The sequence below is a fragment of the Geotrypetes seraphini genome, chromosome 11 (genome assembly GCF_902459505.1).
Source record: "Geotrypetes seraphini chromosome 11, aGeoSer1.1, whole genome shotgun sequence".
NCBI lineage: Eukaryota > Metazoa > Chordata > Amphibia > Gymnophiona > Dermophiidae > Geotrypetes > Geotrypetes seraphini.
This window is the reverse complement of record NC_047094.1, coordinates 71,087,677-71,110,028: the sequence shown is the minus strand read 5'-3', so window position 1 is coordinate 71,110,028 and position 22,352 is coordinate 71,087,677. Positions and strand designations below refer to the sequence as shown.

At 45.9% G+C, this 22,352-nt stretch overlaps 1 protein-coding gene across 1 annotated transcript in view; it reads right to left on the bottom strand.

Moving 5' to 3' along the window:
* LOC117345580 (zinc finger protein 850-like) overlaps window positions 1-22,237 on the bottom strand; it is a 249,153-nt gene extending 226,916 nt beyond the window's left edge. Inside the window, exons 1-2 of the mRNA XM_033914425.1 lie at window positions 22,186-22,237; window positions 11,146-11,296 (exon numbers count right to left, since the gene is read on the bottom strand). Coding sequence (XP_033770316.1) covers window positions 11,146-11,220 — 75 coding nt within the window. The 5' untranslated portion in view covers window positions 11,221-11,296; window positions 22,186-22,237. The remainder of the gene's footprint in view (window positions 1-11,145; window positions 11,297-22,185) is intronic.
* Between the last annotated feature and the right edge of the window lie 115 nt (window positions 22,238-22,352).

Below are 22,352 nucleotides of genomic sequence, written 5' to 3'. Positions count from 1 at the left end.
ACTGAGCCAGCACTAACAGAATGGTTGCACATGAAAGAACCTTTAGGATTAAGGCACACCTTTTGGATATTAATTTTCTAGATAAGGCTGGTCAATAACAGGAAGGTCAGCTTACCGGTGAGGCATACAATCAACGAATCAGCAACTGACAGGGTAGGTTCCAGGAATAGAGTATGGATTTACAAGAAAAAAGATTACCAAGGTAAGAATCTAATCTTTCCTTCTTGTAGAATCCCACTCTATTCCTGCGTGCTTGTACGTGGTGAGCGTGTTGTTGGGGCAGCTGCTCGCTTGGCTCAGGAGAGGAGAGGTGAGGTCGTGCGCATACTAGCACAGGATGGTGGCTGGCTTGGATTGAGAGCCGGGAGGTGCTGACGTTTAGCAGAGGCATTGGCCGAAGCAGGAGGGCAGCCGCACGGGGACCCCGAGGGAAGGAAGCCACCACTTTGAAAGCGCTGCACCACCCGCAGGCAGGTACTCACCCTGGGCCACCATTGCAAACTTTGGTTGTGGAACAAATCTTCTGAGTTTGCATTATGGCCTATGGGGAATTTTGCTTTGATATACGAGTGCTTTGGCTTACGAGCATGCTTCTGGAACGAATTATGCTCATAAACCAAGGTACCATTGTATTTGGCACATTGGACCCAGCATATTGTTACAAGTCAGGCTTCATGCCTGCCTTGGTCTCTGTTGTTTCTCTAGTATCCACTGGGGAGAGCCCAAGAGGGCCAAGGTAAGAGCAGGCTTAGTCAGAGCAGGTTGTGGCTCCCCTCATGAAAAGTCAGTAGTTTGTACTAGTTGGACAGAGGTGAGGGGGAAGACACGGGTCTCTTCCCAAAGAGAAAGTTTCAGACTCAAGTCAGGTTAATGCCTTAGACCTGGGTGTGGAAGAAGCTGGGTCCACACCACCATTTACAGCCCCAGGGCCAGGGAGTGCTGTTGGAGCTGCAGGAAGAAGCAAGTGGCATAAGGGAACCATTTGCAGAACTAATTGCAGAGCTGTGAGGGTTTTTTTCTGTGTTTGGGACATTAAGAACATAAGCAATGCCTCCGCTGGGTCAGACCTGGGGGTCCATCGTGCCCAGCAGCCCGCTCACACGGCGGCCCAACAGGTCCAGGACCTGTGCAGTAATCCTCTATCTATACCCTTCTATCTCCTTTTCCAGCAGGAAATTGTCCAATCCTTTCTTAAACCCTAGTACCGTACTCTGCCCTATTACATCCTCTGGAACCGCATTCCAGGTGTCCACCACACATTGGGTAAAGAAGAACTTCCTAGCATTCGTTTTGAATCTGTCTCCTTTCAACTTTTCTGAATGTCCTCTTGTTCTTTTATTTTTTGAAAGTTTGAAGAATCTGTCCCTCTCTACTCTCTCTATGCCCTTCATGATCTTGTAAGTCTCTATCATATCCCCTCTAAGTCTTCTCTTCTCCAGGGAAAAGAGACCCAGTTTCTACAATCTCTCAGCGTATGAAAGGTTTTCCATCCTTTTAATCAGACATGTTGCTCTCCTCTGAGCTCTCTCGTGTAACGCCATATCCTTCTTAAGGTACGGCGACTAGTATTGGACGCAGTACTCAAGATGCAGACGCACCATCGCCCGATACAGCGGCAGGATAACTTCTTTCGTTCTGGTTGTAATACCCTTCTTGATTATACCTAGTATTCTATTTGCTCTCTTAGCGGCCGCTGCGCACTGTGCCGTCGGCTTCATTGTCATGTCCACCATTACCTCCAAGTCCCTTTCTTGGGTACCCTCATTCAATAACATCCCTCCCATCGTGTAATGGAATGAAACTTTTGTTTTTACTTCTGCTGTTTTTGTTGAGCATATTTTTTGTTGCCTTTTCCATGGACTGCCAGAACTGTGGGGTTTTTGATTGCTGTGTTTTGTTCTCAGCCCATGCTTACAGGAAGCTGAGATTGTCCTGTGAGAGAAGTTTGCCACTGTCTGGGAGGGAATTTTGAAAGCTGGTTTTTGTGTTTTACTAATGCAAACGAGGCAATTCTCCTGGCCCCAGCAGTGCTGTGTTAGCTGGAGGCTTTCATGTTTGGGCTGTTTGAATGCTTGGACTGCTACAGCTAAGGAGCTGGTCTTACCTGGGACCTGCATTGAGCAGGCTAGGGGAAAGAACCTTGGATAAAGAAACTGTTTGGGTGAAAAAGTATAGTTTTGGAGTTGAGTGAACTGTGTGGAGAAATCCTGAGCACTACACAGGATTTTCCCCTAACGTCTTTTTATTTTTTTTCGAAATTACATTTTATTTTGACTTGGCACATTCTGACTATTAAAACTATTTTTTTTTTTTTAGAACTATAGCTGTTGGAGGTTTGGGGGGGGTAGTATTTCAGTCCCTGCAGGGTTGACTCCATTCTGAGTAACACACCCGGATTGATTTTTGCTGTGGCCATTAGGGGCACTGTTGAAACCTGCTTAGAGGCTCTAGTGGTAGCTACAGTGTTTGGTGTCAGAAGTGGGATCTGGCGCCCTCTGCAAGTTAAACTGGTGAACTACAAAGGAAAAAAAAATTTTTTTTTCTGACTTTATTTTTTTTGGCTTGATTTTTAGGAGATATTACTGAACTTTCCTTTTGGATTACTGAGCTGATTTCCTGGAAGACTAGTGGATCCTGTGACCTATCCGGAAGGAGGAGTTTGAGTGACCGGAACCGGAAGGAGGAGATCCAGACAAGAGGCGGCAGTCCAGTCCTGGTGGTAGAGCAAGCAGAAGCCCAGTTCCAGACTGGTGACAGCACGGGTGGTGCACCCAAACAGCAAACAGACGAAGACTCATCAGTACTTCGGATAAGAGTACCTGGGTAACTGCTGGTGAGGATAGAGTGTGCTGGTTGGGGAGGCCTGAAGTCTGGGGAGTCCACAAAGGGAGGGACACTCTCTGACCTTGTACATCCGCACTTGGGTTGTGCTTTGTTTGTGTTTACTTCAAATAATACAAAATACCACAGTAAAAATCATATTTAATGCAAAAAAAATACGATCATGTCACTCTTCTCTTACAGAAAGCTCATTGGCTTCTAATAGAACACAGGATCACTTACAAAATTCTACTACTTACCTATAAAACCAGAGCAAACAACCAACCTGAATTCATTAACAATTTACTTAACCCATACAATCAAGCTAGGACTTAAAGATCCACAGCTCACAACCTCCTTACTATCCCCTCGTTGAAGTACATCAACACAATGAGGGCCATAATTTTTTCTGTCAGTGCCCCTTCGCTTTGGAACAGTATTCCAAATCACTTACGTGAAATAACAAATCTTGCTAACTTTAAGGCGAAGTTAAAGATATTTTTATTTCATGATGCTTTTGATAATTAAACTGCCCTTTTAAGGGCGAACCAGTTTTTGGTAATGGCTTTTTACCTTTAGTTTCCCTTCCTTTCGTTTTTTCCTTAAATGTTCTTTTTCTCTCTACCAATTGTAGTTCCAACCCTTCTTCCCTAATTTTTCATTTGTCCATGTCACAAAAAAATTGTTACTTCCCCAGTTTGTTTTTAATTGTTCTGTAACTTATTCTGGTATGTTGTTTTGAGATATTTTTTATCTGTACATCGCCTTGAAGGTTTGATTAGGCGGTATAAGAAATTTTAAATAAACTTGAAACTTGAAATAGGACTTTGTCATGGAGCACACCCAGATGCTAGCGACACTGACCGTCAAGCGCTAGTGGCAGTGTGAGGATCTCAAGGGGATTCTGAAGACCAGCGAGGAGCGCTGGCAAGCGAACCAAGAAACCATGATGGAACAGCATGAGGAACTGATCGTGTCTATGAGAGAACAGACTAAACTCTTCTCATAGATTTTGCAACAGACTGCCCTATAGTCTGGGGGACAATTGCTACCGATCATGCCAGCTCTGGCTATGGTAGGATCAAATCCACTTACCAATTTGAACTTGTGTAAGATAGCACCTTGTGATGCACCTGATCACTTTCTTAACTCTTTTGAGAGAATTGCTATGGCCACAGGCTGGACTCAAGAGCAATGCTTAGCTGGTGAAACCTTAGCTGCATTCCAGACACTAAGTCCAAACCAATAGCAGCTATCCTGTATGAAAACACACATTCTAGATTCTCTAGGCTTCACTGCTGAACATTATAGGCAGAAGTTTAGAGCTACCCAGATGCTGAACACAGAAGGACCTAAGGCCTTGTTGCAAAGAATCACTAAGTTAGATTAGAGGTGGCTCCAACCTTTCCTGAATGATGCAAGAGCTCTTATTAGGGAAATATGAAGGAGCAAATGTTGGAGGCTGTCCCTAAAAATCTCAGGGCCTGGATTAGAAGGAAAAACTGTAAATCTGTAGGACAAGTCTTAGAGGTAGCTGAGGCATACTTAGACGCCCAAGAGCCCTCAGGGGAAGGCACAGGCCCCACGTAGACAGAGCCCAGTAGAACCAAGCAGTGAGTGGTTTAAGAAACCTGTTCCCAAGAATTCTAATTTCTCCTCTACTAGGCCCAATACCTAGAGTGGAGAGAGGAGGTGTTATAGGTGCGGGAAGGCAGACCATACTCAGAGGTTCTGTCGAGAAAGAAGAGATTTTGTTATTGCCTGGGGCCCTAGAGTATGGGACAAGCAGGAATGTCAAATATCAGTACTATTAGCAGGCAAAGAGGTGCAGGCTCTAATAGATAAAGGAGCGAAGCAATCTGTGATGTCTCGCCAATTATGGGAGCAAGTCTGCAAATCCCCCTTAGTAGAAAAAGTCACCAACAAAGTTCCGGTGGTATGCATCCATGGAGATACTAGAGAGTACCCATGGGCCCGGGTGTCTTTGAGACATGAGAGTAAGCGGCATATGATGCAGTTGGCTATCCTGAATTCCACCCCTTGTCCTCTGATTTTAGGCAGGGACTGGCCAGATCTGAGCAAGGTAGTAGCGCTGGCTGACCCGGTTTCATTTGAGGGACAGGGAGAGCCCCAGCAGCCTGGTAAACGGGTGTTAGGCGCCCAAGTGAGGAGGAAAAGTAACCTAGCCAGGTAAGCTTGGCAGAGAAGGCAGCCTCAGGGTATCGTTGTCTGAAAATGCCCGGACCTCTACTCATGCATACTCTAAAGTAGCCAGGTATGACTTGTATGCAGCCCATGAACAAGTAGTCCTGGCAAAAGGAAGAGCCTTGGTGCAAACTGACTTACAAGTTTCCCCTCCTCTAGGGTCAAATATGAGAATAGGGGCTAGGTCAGGGCTGGCATCACAGCACTTGCTAGATGTTTCTGCAGGAGTGATCGACCCTGATTATAGGGGTCACTGTATTACTGGTTAATCAGGATGATGCGGACTATCAGGTTCAGCCCAGGGATAAGATTGCCCAGATGATTTGTGAACGAATTTGGCATGCCCGATTGGAACGCTGGGTGCACCTTCCAGGCACAGAGAGGGGATCTAAGGGGTTTGGTTCTATTGAGTCAAGCCACCCAAATTTAATCCAGGAAGTTGATGGGAGGAATCCTCAGGTGGGTAAGGAAGACGCGCAGGTCAGGTCCCAGGGGGAAAGTACTGAACACTTCCATCAAGAGATGTTGTCCCTTAGCAAAGATCTGTGAAATATGACTGCTAATTGGGTTACCCAGTGGAAGGGGAAACTTGAGGCTGTATATAAAAAATGCGCAGATTTAAGCCTTCATCAAGCGCTGAAGGAAGAACACCTTCCTAAGGATCCCATGCCTGAATTGAGAGAGACTCTGAAGCAGGAAATTATAGTCCAGGGACAGCAACAGGCCGACACACTTAAAAAACTGATGGCCCAAATTAAAACTCAGGTTCAAGAAATAGAAACCAAAGTAGCTGGTAGTCAAACCCAACATCAGGAAATTATGCAACAGCTAAAAAAGATACAGGCAGCCCAGCAGGAGTGGGCTACCAAGAGAGCAGATCCTGGCAGACTGGCTAAACAGAGCCAGATGAAAAGTGCTCAGCTAGAGCAACAGACCCTTCAAATAGGGAAGGTTAAGGTCTCTTTGCAGGGGGTTGGAGGTGATGTAATCAGATTACAAAGCCAGATATAGGAACTGCGGGAGGGACAGTTGGAAGACATAGCTCAGGTCATTACCGCTCTGGTTCAAAAAATAGAGGGGTTAGAGGATTTGGAACCCAAAACCAGTCCTGAAAAAACAAGAAGCCATGAACCACCAATCCTACATTGACCTGAGGACTTTGAAAATCTCTGTCCTGATCTGGTCCCTGAGAAGAAATATAGGAATAGGCATCGCCATTAGCGTCTAGGCATCTGCATTTTCTTGCTCTCTGATATCCCTGTAAATTCTTCTGAGTTACATGCTTCCTGAGAAAGCAATCTTTAAGTGTGGGGGAATGTGACCTGACAGGCTCCATGCCTGCAGTGGTCTCTGTTGTTTCTCTAATGTCCACTGGGGGGAGTCCAGGTGAGAGCAGGCTCAGTCAGAGTAGGGCGTGGCTCCCCTCACGAAAAGCCAGTAGTTTGCACTAGTTGGACAGAGGTGAGAGGGAAGACATGGGTCTCTTCCCAAAGAGAAAGTTTCAGGCTAGGGCAGGAGTAGGCAATTATAGTCCTCGAGAGCCACAAGCAGGTTAGGTTTTCAGATTATCCACAATAAATATACATGAGATAGATTTGCATCTCAAGGAGGCAGTGCATGCAAATCCATCTCATACATATTCATTGTGGATATCCTGAAAATCTGACCTGCCTGTGGCTCTTGAGGACCAGAAAGACCAATTATTTACCGTAATAGTTGTTAGCCAGGGACAGCAGGCAGATATTCTCAACATGTGAGTGACGTCATCCACAGAGCCCCATAGCGAACAGCCTCGCAAGCAGACTTGCTTGTAGAACTTTCAAAGAGTTCGTGAGTGCTGCACCATGCATGCGCAAGTGCCTTCCTACCGAACTAGGTCGTGTATCTCCTCTGAGGTACCTCAGTTCAGATAGCTAGCTAAGAAGCCAACCAGGAAAGGTGAGTGGGTTGTGAGAATATCTGCCTGCTGTCCCTGGATAACAACTCTAACAGATGTAGATTTGAGGCCAGAGTGATAAATGCAGCAGGTAATCTAAAACTGAAGACAAGGAGGTAGATTGCAGCTCCTTATGATGCCCAAGTAGAAAATCTAGTCCATTTTTGGATGTAACACTGCCTAGTGGACGGCTTCATGGAAGCCTCTAGAATGTCCTGTACAGATTGAGAGAACTGTAGAGCGGCAGTTAGGTTGAGAGGTACCAAGCTGTTAAGTGTAGAGACTGCAGGTTGAGATGGAGCTTGAATTTGACAAGTCTTGAGAATCAGAGGAAATGGAGGGAACGCATAGAGAAACTGATTTGTCCATTCCAGAAGGAAAGCATCGCCTCAAGGTGATGAGGAGAGTATATCCTGGAGCAGAACTGAGGCAGCTTGTTGTTGTGGGGAGACACAAATAGGTCTATCTGAGACATTCTCCATTGAGCAAAAATGTAATGTAGAGGCGAGGAACTGAATGTCCATTCGTGAGGTTGTAGAAGACGACTCAATTTGTCCGCCAGACAGTTTTGCTGCCCTTGGATGTAGACAGCTCTGAGGAAGGTGTTGTGAAGAATTGCCCAATTCCAAAGCTTCAGAGCTTCTTGACAAAGAGGGAGAGATCCCGTTCCTCCCTGCTTGTTGACATAGTACATGGCGACTTGGTTGTCTGTGCTAATGAGGACTACCTGGTCGTGAAGAAGATGCTGAAAAGCTTTGAGAGGATAAAAGATCGCTCTGAGTTCCAACAGATTGATGTGACATTGACGATCCGTGCTGGACCAATGACCATCGAGATGAGCTCCCCAAGCATACATTGAAGAATCTGTCGTGAGAATCTTCTGATGAGGGAGCGTGTGGAATAGCAAACCTCTGGAAAGATTGGAAGAGAGCATCCACCAATGGAGAGATTGTAATGTGTCGAGAGAGTGGGTCGCAAGCTTGCTGCCACTGAGATACCAGGGTCCACTGAGGAATTCGGAGGTGAAGTCTGGCAATAGGAGTCATGTGAACTGTAGAAGCCATGTGACCGAGAAGAACCATCATTTGTCTTGCCGAGATTGACATGAGGGAAGACACTTGTTGGCATAGGTGTATGAGAGTGTCCTGACATGATTGAGGCAGAAATGCTCTAAGTTGAACAGTGTCCAGTATGACTCCAATAAACTGTAGTTTGGGAGGGATGTAACTGAGACTTTGGAAAATTGATTTAGAACCCCAGACTTTGGAGAAACGTAATAGTCCGTTGGGTCGCTACAATAGCCTCCTGTTGAGATGACACTTTGATGAGTCAGTCGTCTAGATATGGAAAGACTTGAAAGGCCTTGCGTCCGCTACCACAACCAGGCACTTCGTGAAGATTCTAGGGGATGAGGTGAGTCCGAAAGGAAGGACTCGGTATTGAAGATGGAGATTTCCCATCCGAAATCTCAGGAATATGCGAGATTCTCAGAGAATCTTAGAAAGAGTGGGAACTCGAAGGCCTTGATCATGCGCAGATGCTCAAGGCCCAGCAAAAAGAAGAGGGCAGATCTTCGGGCACCGGCACCAGCATGTCCTGTGCGTTGATGCCGGGTGCCAGATGGGGGTGTAAGCGATGTGTTCAGATGGGTGGATGGATGCGGGGGGTATGTTGGGTCGCGGCGGGGGGGGGGGGATGCCGGATCGCGGGAGGGAGGCGCTCGTACATCGAGGCAAGCTCAGTTTCCGAGGTGCCGATTTTGCTAATGTTTTGCTCGTCTTGCAAAACACTCACAAACCAGTGCACTCGTAAACCGACGTACCACTGTATTCCATATGCTTGCAGGCACGCTTGGAAGAAGGTCTCGTAAGGCCGGCATGACTGCACTCGTTGCCTGGATTGCCTGAGACTCAGCTGGAGGCTTCTTAGGTAGCGTAACTGTAAAGGAAAGAGGAGACTTGCCTGAAGACAGGACCTTAAGAGGCGCAGCAGACGAGGCCTTCGAGGTCGAGGGCGACTTGCTCGAGGTTGAGGTCTTGGAAGATGAGGCCGCCACTGGGATCAAGGCCTTTTCTGCAGACTGCTCCATAGGGCCAAAGAGCTCCAGAATTTTGGCACGACGTCTGCGAAGGGATCGTTTCTGAAGAGTAGCACAGTAAGGGAAGGACTCAGGACAATGTTCGGGTCCTAAGCACTTTATACACCAATGGTGGGAGTCGATTAAAGAAATAGCCCGGCCACACTGGCTACACTTTTTAAACCCGGTAAGAGGCTGGGACATAGAAGAAAAATACAACCACAGCCAAACGAGGGCCGGCGGCAGGGCCTAAGCCCAAGTCCTGCCGGATGAGAACCACTGAAAAAAAGAAAAAAAAAGTTTTTGGGGTTTTTCTTTTTTTTTTTAGAGACGCGCTGCACAGCGACTAAGGTTAGGAAACAAATAAAAGAAAAGCCATGGTGCGAGAAGGCAAAATTGAAAAAAACGGCAGAGCTCAGAAAAACAGAGCTTCTTGGCTCCGCGGAAAACTAAGAACTGAGGTACCTCAGAGGATATGCATGACCTATTTCGGCTGGAAGGCAATTGCGCATGCGCGGTGCAGCACTTGCGAATTCAGGAGAGAAAGCCGTACCAGGTAGCGCACCTGAAGATGACTCTAATTTGCGTCTCTTGGACTCTGTGGCTTCCATGTCCTTCTGTGCAGGATGGACGCTGTTTCTAGGTCCAGAAATGAAAAATAGCTGAACCACCAGGCTAGCCGCCCTTTTTTTCAGCCTGAGAGTGCAAAGGAGAGGCTAAGCCAGATGCTCCCGCCTCTCCTCCACATGCGGCATGGCACATGGTGCAGGGACGCTCCTGAGCAGCAATTTGTGCATTCTTGGCATGGATTAGGGGTAAAAGAGCCAAGGACTCCATCCCAACAGGTTTTGAGGCAAATGAACAGTTTTGGAACTACAGGAAACTTGAAAAAAAAAGATTGCTAAAATCCAAGATAGTCGTTATCAGGGGTTTTGAGCCAAATATCACTCAAAAACAGTGAAAGAAAAGTCAAAACCCAGCAAATTTAGGATTTTGGGGAGGGGGAACATACGGAAACAAGCACAATCCACTAAAAATCAGATTTTTAGATCCTCCCCCCTACCTGTGCTGCAGCCTGTCTCAGCTCTGAACAGTCACTAGAAAGGGAGAAGAAATCACTGCCTTATCCTGAACACTGACTGAGTCCCCACTGCCATGGACCGACGGATGCACAACTAGAAGGGGGGAGGCAAAAATGCAGCAGGCACCTTGCAAGACACTGCTGATCTTCCTACGGATGCCTGACAGCCTGAGCTCAAACCCCTGCTAAGCAGGCGTGTGTATGCTAACCGGGGACAGCCCCGAGCTCCAAAAATACTTCTGCAGTCTAGCTAACAGGTACCACAAGGGATTGGCCTGTCCACTGCAGACCTCCATTTGCTGCTTCTCCATGCAGGTAGAGCTGAACCCAGAAAGTGGAAAACTCAAATCACCAAAAGACGCAGAAAAATAATTTAAAAAGACCGATTAAAATAAAAAAAAGGCAGAGCAGAACAGAAACACTCCTTCAGGCTTGCGTGCAAAAGGTAAAATATAACTGTAGGTGGCAGTAGAGCTCCCAGTGAAGTAGGAGGGATACAGAAAAAAAATCCAAAGTAAAAAAAAATGTGTATATAAAGGTCTTACCAATAGACACATCCAGCCACGAGCATCCTCATTCAAATAATGCTGCACATAAGATGAAAAGTAAACTCATACTGATGGATTACAAACACATATTGGAAGTATGGTTTACATGATACTTATTTCTGAACGATGGGATTTGGTGTATTCTATTTTGCACATTTACTTCTGCAGTATATGACTTAAGTTTTTTATATGCTATATATTTTGGGGATATTTGTCATATATAGTATTCATTCATTTATTTATTTCACTTATAGCCCACTTATTAATGGCCCATATCAGGTTATGATGATCTCCAGCTTGATGACCCCCGATGCTTTTCTTTGTTAGGATTCTTTTTCTCCAAACGTTATATGTTCCTAGATGTTTCAATAATAATGTAAAGGAATACAACATTGAAAAAAATATAAAATATTAGTGTTGGCTTAAATGCTAATCAGAAAATGGAAAATCTGAATAAAAGTGCAAAATGTAGCCTCACCTGTGGAAACTTCTTTTTCTTACTACTTTTCAGTGCATTGCACATATTGAATGATCTTCCCTTGGTGTTACTCATACTGAAACCTATCTTCCGGATGAATGCTAGCAGCTTTCATTTGGATATTCAGCCAGCTTTGAAAAGGCAGAAATATCTAGGGCAAAAGACAAGTGTAATTTAAAATTTTTTTTTATATTTTTATTTGGATTTACCAAATATATATCAAGGGCTCTTGACAAATCAAACAAAAATATACAAATATCTATTACACAAAAAACAATGATGCAATTTATATATTTTTGATTCAGGAGCCCCTTTAAGCAGTTAACATAGTGTTATCACAACAGTAGACAGTAACACATGCCTTTATCTCCTGGGCTAAAATAGGTTTGCAGTAAAAATGCTGCGTTAACTGCCTAACACAGAAATTGCTGAACATAAGAACATAAGAAGCGCCATCTCCGGATCAGACCTTCGGTCCATCAAGTCCGGCGATCCGCACACGCGGAGGCCCTGCTAGGTATTCACCTGGCTTATTTTATAGCCAACCATATCTTTATATGCCTCTCTCAAGGAGATATGCATCTAGTTTGCTTTTGAAGCCTAGGACTGTCGATTCCGCAATAATCTCCCCTGGGAGAGTATTCCAGATGTCAACCACTCTCTGTGTGAAGCAGAACTTCCTGACATTAGTCCTGAACTTGCCCCCCCTTAGCTTCATTTCATGTCCTCTTGTCCGTGTCAAATTGGACATTGTAAATAATCTTCTCTGCTCTATTTTGTCAATTCCTTTCAGTATTTTGAAGGTCTCGATCATATCCCCACGCAGTCTCCTTTTCTCAAGGGAGAACAATCCCAGTGTTTTAAGTCGATCCTCATATTCCAGTTTCTCCATACCCTTCACTAGTTTAGTTGCTCGTCTCTGCACCCTCTCCAGCAGTTTTATATCCTTCTTTAGGTAGGGAGACCAATGTTGAACGCAGTATTCCAAGTGGGGTCTGACCATTGCCCTATAAAGCGGCATTATAACTTTCTCCGATCTACTCGAGATTCCTTTCTTTATCATGCCCAACATTCTATTTGCCTTATTTGCCGCTGCCGCGCATTGTGCCGACGGCTTCAGGGTCCTATCTATCAGTACACCCAGATCTCTTTCTTGTTCACTTTTCCCCAGAGTTGCACCTGACATTTTGTACTCGTATTCCTTATTTTTACTGCCTAAATGCATTACCTTGCATTTCTCCACGTTGAACTTCATCTGCCATTTCTCCGCCCATTTTTCTAACCGACACAAATCGCTCTGGAGTTCCTCACTGTCCTCCTGCGTTCTGATTGCCCGGCAGAGTTTTGTGTCGTCTGCAAACTTGATGATCTCACTGGATGTTCCGTTTTCCAGGTCATTGATATAAATATTAAAAAGGATCGGCCCAAGTACCGAGCCCTGGGGCACACCACTAGTCACTCTCTCCCAGTCGGAGAACTTCCCATTTATGCCCACTCTCTGCTTTCGGTTTTCCAGCCATTTGCCTATCCATCTTTGTATATCTCCCTCTATGCCATGGCTTTGTAGCTTCCTGAGAAGTCTTTCGTGTGGAACTTTGTCAAATGCTTTCTGGAAGTCCAAGTATATTATGTCCACCGGCTTTCCACTATCAATTTGCTTGTTCACGGTCTCAAAGAATTGGAGTAAATTCGTCAGACACGATTTCCCTTTCCTGAATCCATGTTGACTGGGTTTCATCAAGTCGTGTGTGTCCAAGTGCTGAACTATGCTATCCTTGATCAGTGATTCAATCATCTTGCCGGGGACAGACGTAAGACTCACAGGTCTATAGTTGCCCGGTTCTCCTCTCGATCCTTTTTTGAAAATTGGCGTGACGTTCGCTTTCCTCCAGTCGTCTGGTATCTGACCAGTTCTGATTGACAGGTTTGCAAGTTTTTGCAATAACTCTCCAATTTCAATCTTCAATTCCTTCAAGACTCTCGGGTGAATTTCATCCGGTCCAGGGGATTTGTCACTTTTAAGTTTGTCGATCTGGTAGTATATCTGATCTAAGTTCACTTCGACTGTGGTGAGGCTGTCCTCTATTTCTCCTGTAAACTGTTTCTCCTCTTCAGGTATTGTTGAGGTGTCCTCCTTCGTAAAGACGGACGCAAAGAAGGAATTTAGTTTGTCTGCGATTTGTTTATCTTCCTTGATGTACCCTTTTCTTCCCTTGTCGTCCAGGGGTCCCACTGCCTCTTTTGCAGGTTTTTTCCCTTTCACGTATCTAAAGAAGGGCTTGAAGTCTGGGCATTATAGGGATAGGAGGTATGGCCAGCTATGGCAGCTAGCACACCAGTCAATACCATGTGCTAGCTAACCTGGCTGCTGATAGTGCAGTTGATCTTACCACCACATTAAGAGGTGTTAAGTACAGATGCACTACCAGCTATCACAGTATCACATAGGGCCTTTCAAGGGAGATGCAGCAGTATCACTCCTTCATCCACCCCCCTTTGTTTTGGCTATCCTTGTCTCCCCCACCCTGATTTTGGTCAGCATCTTAGATTCCCCTCTCAATGTCCCTGGCTCTGGAAAAGCCAAATCTTCCCATCCCAGCCCCATTCCCGCTGGCTTTGTCCCCATCTGCACAAGCCTCGACAATATTCTGTACAACTGTTTGTAAATCACAAATAGAGCCTTCCATTTCGATCTGGTTTTGGTACAACCTTCCCAAAGATTCAGTTGCCTGTGTTGTTACATCATCTGGGAAGATAACTGATCATCTTTAAGACATGGGCGTAAAAGAGAATCAACACTGTGTAGTGGATGAACAGAAAAATAAGTGTCTTTTAAATGCTGGAAATGCTCCTTCATGCCAGAAACAATGGATGAATCTGTTCAACAACTGGGCATGTAAAGGAAGGATGTTGCAGGTGGTAGGAGTTTGATCAGCAGACAAGACACTTATTGCCTCATCAAAGGCAGACAAGACACAAATGATGTCATTTAACTGTACTTCATTTAAATCCAAAAGCAGTTTCTCCATTTTTTTTTAATCATTTAATTTAGCTGCCAATTGTCTAAGATGTGTTAAGTTTTTATATATTGATACCAGCATTTTACTGATGTTGTTCCATCTAGTTGGAACAGCCTGATTAAAGCTAGTCCAGGGGTTGGCAACCTGCAGCTCATGAGCCACATGCGGCTCTTCTCATATGTGGTTATGGCGCTCCAGGCCCCAACCCTTTGATATCCCTCCCAACCCCATGATCCCCCCACACCGGGACTACCAAGGTACCTGGTAGTCCAGTGGGGGGTATTGTGGCAGAAGCGTGGCCCTCTTGCTACTGCTTCATGGCTGACTTCTATAATGGCTGCCGCAGCCTCCCACTACAGCTCGTAGTACTACAGGAAAATGCCGCAAGCAGCTACGAAAGGTCACAGCAGCCATTCTAGAAAGCAGCCACGAGGAGGCAGGGGCTCCTGCTCCTGCCACAAAGACCCCTACTGGACGACCAAGGACCTCAGTAGGCCTGGGGGGGAGGGGGAATGGTGGGGTTGGGAGAAAAATCAAAGGGTCGGGGCCTAGAGAGGGGAGAGAACCTTAGCTATGGGATGGAGGGGAGGAAGGGATGAGAGGTGCAGAGATATGCGAGGGATTGGAGGAGAGAGAAGCTGAGAGACCCCCGAGGGGACCCTCCAACCACAGGCCTTGGAATAAGGCCATGATGGGACAAACACAAGATGGATTCTTCTAAGGACAAAATGACAGTTTTAAAACTTCTTTTCTGTACATATCTGCTGACACAGAACAACTTCTGTGGAAACTTTCCAAGAAGGCTGGAGACATTTCCCAACACCCCCACCCAACGGCAGCGCAAACAGTACTAACTTAACTACAGGGATTCCCTTCCCAAATCCCCACTCGAAGCACTTTAAAATTAAGGTACGATGATGTCCTGCGCGATTGTCTGCTCCGTATTGTCGGCGCTCAATTGTCTTGCGTGTTTTCAACTATGAACTGTTTTCTATAGCCACTCATTCTGAAATCTTTGAGAGCACAATTTCTGATCATGCACCAGTGGAACTCTGGTTGAGTATAGCCCCTACCTGTAGGACCTCCTCCTGGAAAATGCCTCCCCACTTATATCACAACCCGGACTTCTGTACCTTTTTGAGAGCACGTTGGATAGTCTTAAACTTACGAATGACATGTCTGATGTGGGCCCCGTCACTTTCTGGTATGCCTCTAAGGCGGTCCTTTGTGGGCACATTATCATGTACCTTGCAGGTCAACAAAAAAAAAAAAAGCAAGAGGGGAAGTTTCTGCGGCTGTCTGGGAGACTTCATGACCTTAGAAGATTCCATATCAGTACGCTGTTGTAGGCGGCTCGCTTGGAGCTTTGGAGTCAGCTCGAGGAACTTCTTAACAAAAATACGGGTGCCAGCCTCTGGATAGGAAAGCCTTGACCATTTTTTTTGCAGATCTGGAGCTGTCCCGGTTGACAGAGCACCAGGTGGCGATCTTGAATGCACCTCTTACAGCGGATGAAATGTCCACCACGATTGGCTCCCTAACTCTAGCCAAGGCACCAGGCCCGGATAGATTTGGTCCAGAATATTATGGGATGCTACGGGACTTGGTGGCGGGTCCGCTTAGCCACATGTGTAACGCTGTAGTGGGAGCTGATGGCCGATTTTCCTGAGAACTTGGTGCATATTGTGCCGTTGCCAAAGCTGGGGAAGGATCCTGAATTGGTGGGCTCCTTCCGACCCATCTCCACTAGGATATTAAGTTATTAGCTATGACGATGGCACGGTGTCTCAATTGTTTCTTGCTGGCTCTGATTCACCCAGATCAGGTGGGATTTGTGCCTCGTCACTATGCCTCGATGAATCTGATGAAAGTCCTGGGGGCCATTCATGAACATAAGGATAAGGGGGGGGAGCAGTCTGCAGTAGCGGGATTAAATATGGAGAAAGCCTTTGATAGTGTTTCCTGGGAGTATTTATTTGGGGTTTGGGAGGGTTATGTTTTTACGGTGCTCTTTCTGGCTTGGATTAAGGCATTATACACTCATCCCCAAGCTCGGCTGCTCATCAATGGGGGATTGACAGAAGTGTTTGGGCTGCAGCGGGGGACCAGGCAGGGCTGCCCACTCTCCCCATTGCTATTTCTATTGGCTATTGAGCCTTTGGCTCTTAAGAAATGACAGGCCCCTAGTGTTTGGGGCAATTGGGGGGGGGGATCGGGAATGCAAAATTAGCCTATTTGCGGATGACATTTTATTGTATCTGGATCAGGCTTCCTTCCACTTGAGCGAGGCATTGGCGATTGTGAGGGGCCTTGTTGGGTCTGCAGGTTAATTGCAGTAAGTCTGAGCTTTTGTTACTGGCTGGGGGCCCCGCAGAACCGTTGTATGCTTTGCTCCCTATACCGCCTTCGGCTGCTCCAGCCTGGTATCTGAGTACCAACCCTGCCACCTTTTATTCTATGAATGTACTTCGACACCTTGATGCTATTGGGAAACTGTGCCAGGCATGGCAGGATCTTCCACTGGGTCTGTTGGGGAGCGTGGCATTGGTTAAAATGGTCATGCTTCCTAAATTACTTTACCCCCTTCAGACGGTGCCGAACTGGCTCCTTTGCCAGGATGAACTGCGCTTTAAATCTATAATTTCTCAGTTTATTTGGAGGTCTAAGGCTCATCGGGTGGAGGTAGCCAAGCTGACCTTGGCTAAGGGAGCTGACTGACTGAATGTTCCGGATATGTGGTTGTACAATGTGGCCACCCTTATGCGATGGATCCATGAGGGCTATACAGGGTGTGATCGTTATTTTCCCTCAGGGTGGGTTGAGGGTTGGTGCTACTCCTTCAATTTCTTCAACTTACTGCACTCCCAGCTGGATCATGCTGCTCGCTCAGGGAGCCGTTTTGGGTTTTTTTGCCCTTTCGGCAGGCCTGGCGGTGGTGGCGGCGCCGACGACAGAATTTACTAACTGCGGTCTCTCCATATTTGCTGCTTGAGGGTAATCCTAGGTTCCTACCCGGTTGGGGGCGGTTGGTGTTTCGGGAGTGGGCGCAGTGAGGCTGCCATCACATGGCACAGCTGCTGGACCTCTCGGAGGCTTCCTTTCCCTCCTTTCAACAGGTTCAGGCGAAATGGACGATGCCCCATATGTATCTCTTTTCCTTCCTTCAGCTTCGATATTATTAGACCACTACCTGCCAGGAATGTGAGTGAGGTTGGGACTCTGAATCTCTGGATCTGGTCTTTGCAGCTATTCCGCCTGTACTCAATCGGTTGTCCCACTGATATGGTGTCATGTGGCTCTTTTCCCGGGTTCCTGGGATGAAGAAATTGCGGGAGCACTGGGAGGTGGATCAGTTCCTGGACCCTCTATTTTTTCTCTAAGTTAGCAGACTATCAGGAACTGCAGTATAAAATTTTGCACCGCGCTCACATTACCCGGCATAGTGTGGCACAGCTTGTATTGTGGGATAGTGATCTTTGTATCAAGTGTAAATGTAAGCCTGGCACTTACATCCACTCATTTCTTGAGTGCACTGAGATTACTCTTTGGCAGGGACTCTTGGGCCTCCTTAAATCTGTCCTCCATAGGCCTATAGGGTGGGACTATGGCACCCTCCTGCTGGGCTTCCAGGGCTCTCTGCAAGAGCAGGGCTTCTCCCCTATGTAGATTTCTGTATAATGCCATTCTAATGGCCAAAAAATTGATTTTGACCTACTGGGTTTCTGAGGACTCCCCTCCCACCACTCAATGGCGGGCCAAGCTGAGAGAGATGGTTCAATTTGAGATTTGTTCCTATAATTCCCACAGACTGGACATGAGACATTTTGTGACTTTGTGAGGGGGCTTGCTGGATCTCCTTACCACTTAATTGCTCTTTGACCATGGCACTGCCTTAGCTCTCCTGGAATGCCCGTTTGTGGCACCAATGCTTCCTTACCTGTACTCCAAAGGGGGGGGGGACTCATAGGGGAGGTCTGTTTGGGTAGTGATTGCGTTGGATTTTGTATGCCTGATGTATGTCTGTTGTGTGGATTGGGGTGTATGGGTTGCTGCTGGTTTGTTTGAGGATTGTTAGGTTTCTAAATGAAAAATATTATGGCTGTTGGTCTAGTCTGGAGCTGTACAAGTCACAGAGGGTGGGGATCTGGCTTGGTCCGCTGTTTGTATTTTTGCTGGACTCTGGCCTCTTCCGTGTTGGACTTACTATTTGGAGAGGTTTGGCTCTGCTAGACATTCCATTGTTACTTTTGCTAACTGTGATTCCATGTCTGGACCATTTTCAATAAAAATATATTATAAAAAAAAAAAAAAAAGAAAGAAATTAAGTATGTAACTGCAAGCCAATCAACCTTCTCACGGTGGCATGAATTTTGACTGCCTTTTCCGGGTGCACCATAGGAGAATCCACAAACCAATCCATTAGAAGCCAGGCAAATTCCAGCTTGCAGCCATGCTGAATGATATCCAGAACCCAAAGGTCAGACAAAATCTGAACCCGGTTATGTAGAAACGCTGAGATGCGGACCCCCAATCAAGAGAGGGACCTCGTCATTGCGATTTCTTGGTGGAGGGTGCAGCATGAGGTGCTGAAGTCTGGCTATGCTGGAAAACCTCTGCCTGTAGCTCTGGGAGAATTTCTGGAACATGGAACTGGAATATTGTTGAGAGCGCCTGGAGCCATGAAAATTAGAGCACCCAGAGTCTTGAGAGGTTCTAGGTCAGCTGTCAGGCAGAGTCTTATGACAACAGTCCACCAAGCAATTCATGAGATCATCCGGACCCTTACCAAATGGCAACTGTCCCTTAAAAGGGAGTCTGCTGCGAATAGCTTTAGAGGTGGAATCTTCAGCCCATTGTCTGATCCAGAGCATTCTACGAGCAGAGATTGAATGAGCTGATGCTTTATCCAGGACATGAATAATGTCAGAGAATGTCTGCAACATAAACCACACCAGATAAAAGGAGTTGAGGGGGTGGTTCATCGCCTTCACACTCCAAAATACACAGCCTGTAAAGACAGACACGTGTAACAAAGGATACCGCTGAGGAAGCTTTGACTCCCAAAGCCACTGCCTCAAAAAGTCTCTTGAGCACTCCATCCACTTGGTGGTCCTGCATATCCTTGAGCACCACACTACCTTCACTCAGAAGGGAGGTGCGCTTAGTAACTTGTGCAACCAAGGAATCCACTTTAGACTGACTAAAAGGGTGCTGGCACTCCTGTGACGTAGGATACAGCTGAGACATGGCTCTTGCTACCTTGAGACCCTTCTGGAGAATCCCACTGCTCTGAGACCAAGATATTAATGTCAGGATGCCAGGGAAATGCCGAGAACTGAACCCTCACTCCCCACGATGGAGGAGGAAGTAGAAGGAACTAGCTGGGAGTCTAAATTTAGCTCATTCAGACTCCAAAATGAGATCCAGCAGGGCAGTGGGCTTAAATAAGTGCAGAACCACAGGGTCATCCCCGGGATCTAAAGCCATAATAGGACCTAATGCGCCAGCTTGTGCACCAGCCTCCCCCGCTATGGGACAATAAGGGAATAGTGAGAGTATCATCCTCATCTGTATCCCTTGCAAACAGGTCTCCCAAATCCTGAAAATGGCAGACTGCAAAGCATACGTCCCTTGGGGGGCTATGCCCTGATGTATCAAGTCTGATGCGCAGCTGGACTGCTCAGTGGGAGCACAGCTCTCATGAAAGGCTTTCCACATTAAACTGATGAATTCTGAAGAGAAAACCATGCCTCTCTGAAGAGAGTCACCCTGAGATGCCTCTAATTTGTGTTTCTTGAGCTGCAGAGTGTCCACGATCTTTCGCACAGAATGGTCACTGTTTCCAGGCCCTGAAAAAAGAAAAGACCGCCCTAGTGGGCCATCCATTCTTTCTGCAAGATGAGAACGTACATAGCATAAGGATGCTCCTGAGGCTCTGAATTTGTGCAATTCTGGCATGTATTTGGGATAAAAGAGCCCAAGGACTCCATCTCAATTAGTTTTGAGGCAAAAGGAGAGGATTTGGAGCTGCAGGAAACTTTTGAAAAAACAAGATCACTCAAAACCCAAGATGGCCATCAGGATTTTGGCACCAAAAATCACTAAAAATGCTAGCAAATAAAAGTAAAATCAAGTGAATTTAGAATTTTTCAAGAGGGGGGAATACAGGGGAACATGCAGAAACTCTTAAAAATTGTATTTTCAGACCCCTCCCCCCCCATTCACCTCAAAGGCTATAACAGCCTGTGCTGGCACTGTGCTGCAGCCTGCCTCAGCTCTTTACAGTAGCTGGAAAGAAGAAATCACTGCCTCATGCTGAAAGTCTTCTGCAATGCTGATCTTTGGGCTGCCAGTCAGACATTGTGTTTAACTGAACCCCCACCCTCATGGACCGACAGATACACTGCCAGAAGGGGGAGGCAACAAATGCAGCTGACACCCTGCGAGACACCACTGAGCCTCCTATGGAAGCCTTACAGCCTACGCTCAAACCCCTGCTAAGCAGTAGGTGAGGGAAGGTAAGCGGGGATGCTCCAAGTTCCAAAAAATACTTGTGCAGGCTGGCTAACATGTACCACAAGGGATTAGCCTGTCAACTGCAGACCTCAGGCTGCTGCTTCTCCACGCAGGCAGAGCTAACCGTGAAAAAGCTCCGAGCACAGAAACCACCAAAATTTAACTGAAAAAAAACGAGTAAAATGAATGAAAAGGGAGAGCAGAACAGAAACTCCTTCAGGCTCGTGTGCAAAAGGAAAAAAATCCGTAGATGGCAGTAAAGTTCCCAGTGAAGTATGAGGACCACAGAAAAAATCCGGAGTGGATTCCTTCTGCAAAGCTCATGGCGATATGTTCCCATGTCTTTAGTGTGGTAGGCCCGCAATTATGGAATGCTCTTCCAGACAGGTAGACAGATCTAGTACTTCATATTTTTTTTGAAAAAAATTGAAAGCCTAGTTTTTTAAGGGCCTTCTCAAGTTTAAAGATGTAGAATTGTATGATGAAGAATAGACTGTATTGGGGAATGTTTTTTGTCCTGTTTATGTAACTTTTATGAATGTTTTTTATGCAACCTGCATAGTTCTTTGGATATGCGGGATATAAATGTTTTTAAATAAATAAATTACCTGCTTGTCCAGAATGACATACCTATTGCACTGGAAGATGCCTTCTGCGGGTGAAAAAGCACTCTGTTTAGATTGTAAGCTCTTTTGAGCAGGAACTGTTTTCTTCTTTGTGACTCTGTACAGCGCTGCCTAAGTCTGGTAGCATTATAGAAATAATTAATAGTAGTAGTACCCACCAGTTCAGGACTCATGTGCTTTTTGCATTGGAATTGTCTAGTGCAGTGGTCTCAAACTTGCGGCCTGGGGGCCACATGCGGCCAACCAGGTACTATTTTGAGGCCCTCGGTATGTCTATCATAATCACAAAAGTAAAATAAAATGGTTTCTTGATCATATGTCTCTTTAGCTATAAATTACCTCTTCTACGAAACCGTGCTAGCAGTTTTTAACGCAGAGAGCCGCGCTGAATGGCCCGCGCTGCTTCTGACCCTCATAGGAACTCTATGAGCGTCGGGAGCAGCGCGGGCCATTCAGCACGGCTCTCCGCGCTAGAAACTGCTAGCGCAGTTTAGTAGAAGAGGGGGTTAGCCAAAAGGAAAGATTTATAAACTATAAAGAGTTTTGCCTCATGCAAAATTGTCATTTCTTTAATAAGACATTAGCTATTTTTTTCTGAGGCCCTCCAAGTTCCCACAAATCCAAAATGTGGCCCTGCAAAGGGTTGGAGTTTGAGACCACAGGTCTAGTGCTTTTGGTTGACTTATTCTTGCTCTACACCACCTTGAGTGAATTCCTTCAAAAAGGTGGTACATTAAAAACTAAATAAAGAATTTTTTTTATATCCTAGAGTTCACTTATATTAATGTCTCATGCACACATTTCACTATTAATAGAATTATTACTCTTATCATTCAGAACGCAACAAGAGTCAGATACCACGCTCGAAAGTATCTCACCCGAGGCTTTATTTCATCCCTTGTAGCTAGAGATCGAACTCTTCCCTCTGATTCCCGCCTTCTTTTTTTTTTTTTTTTTTTTTTACCACAAAAATCCAATCAGAGCACTTCCTAAAACAAGTGATCAGTTTTACTGCGATCAAAGGATTCCAGCCAATCGGGATAAA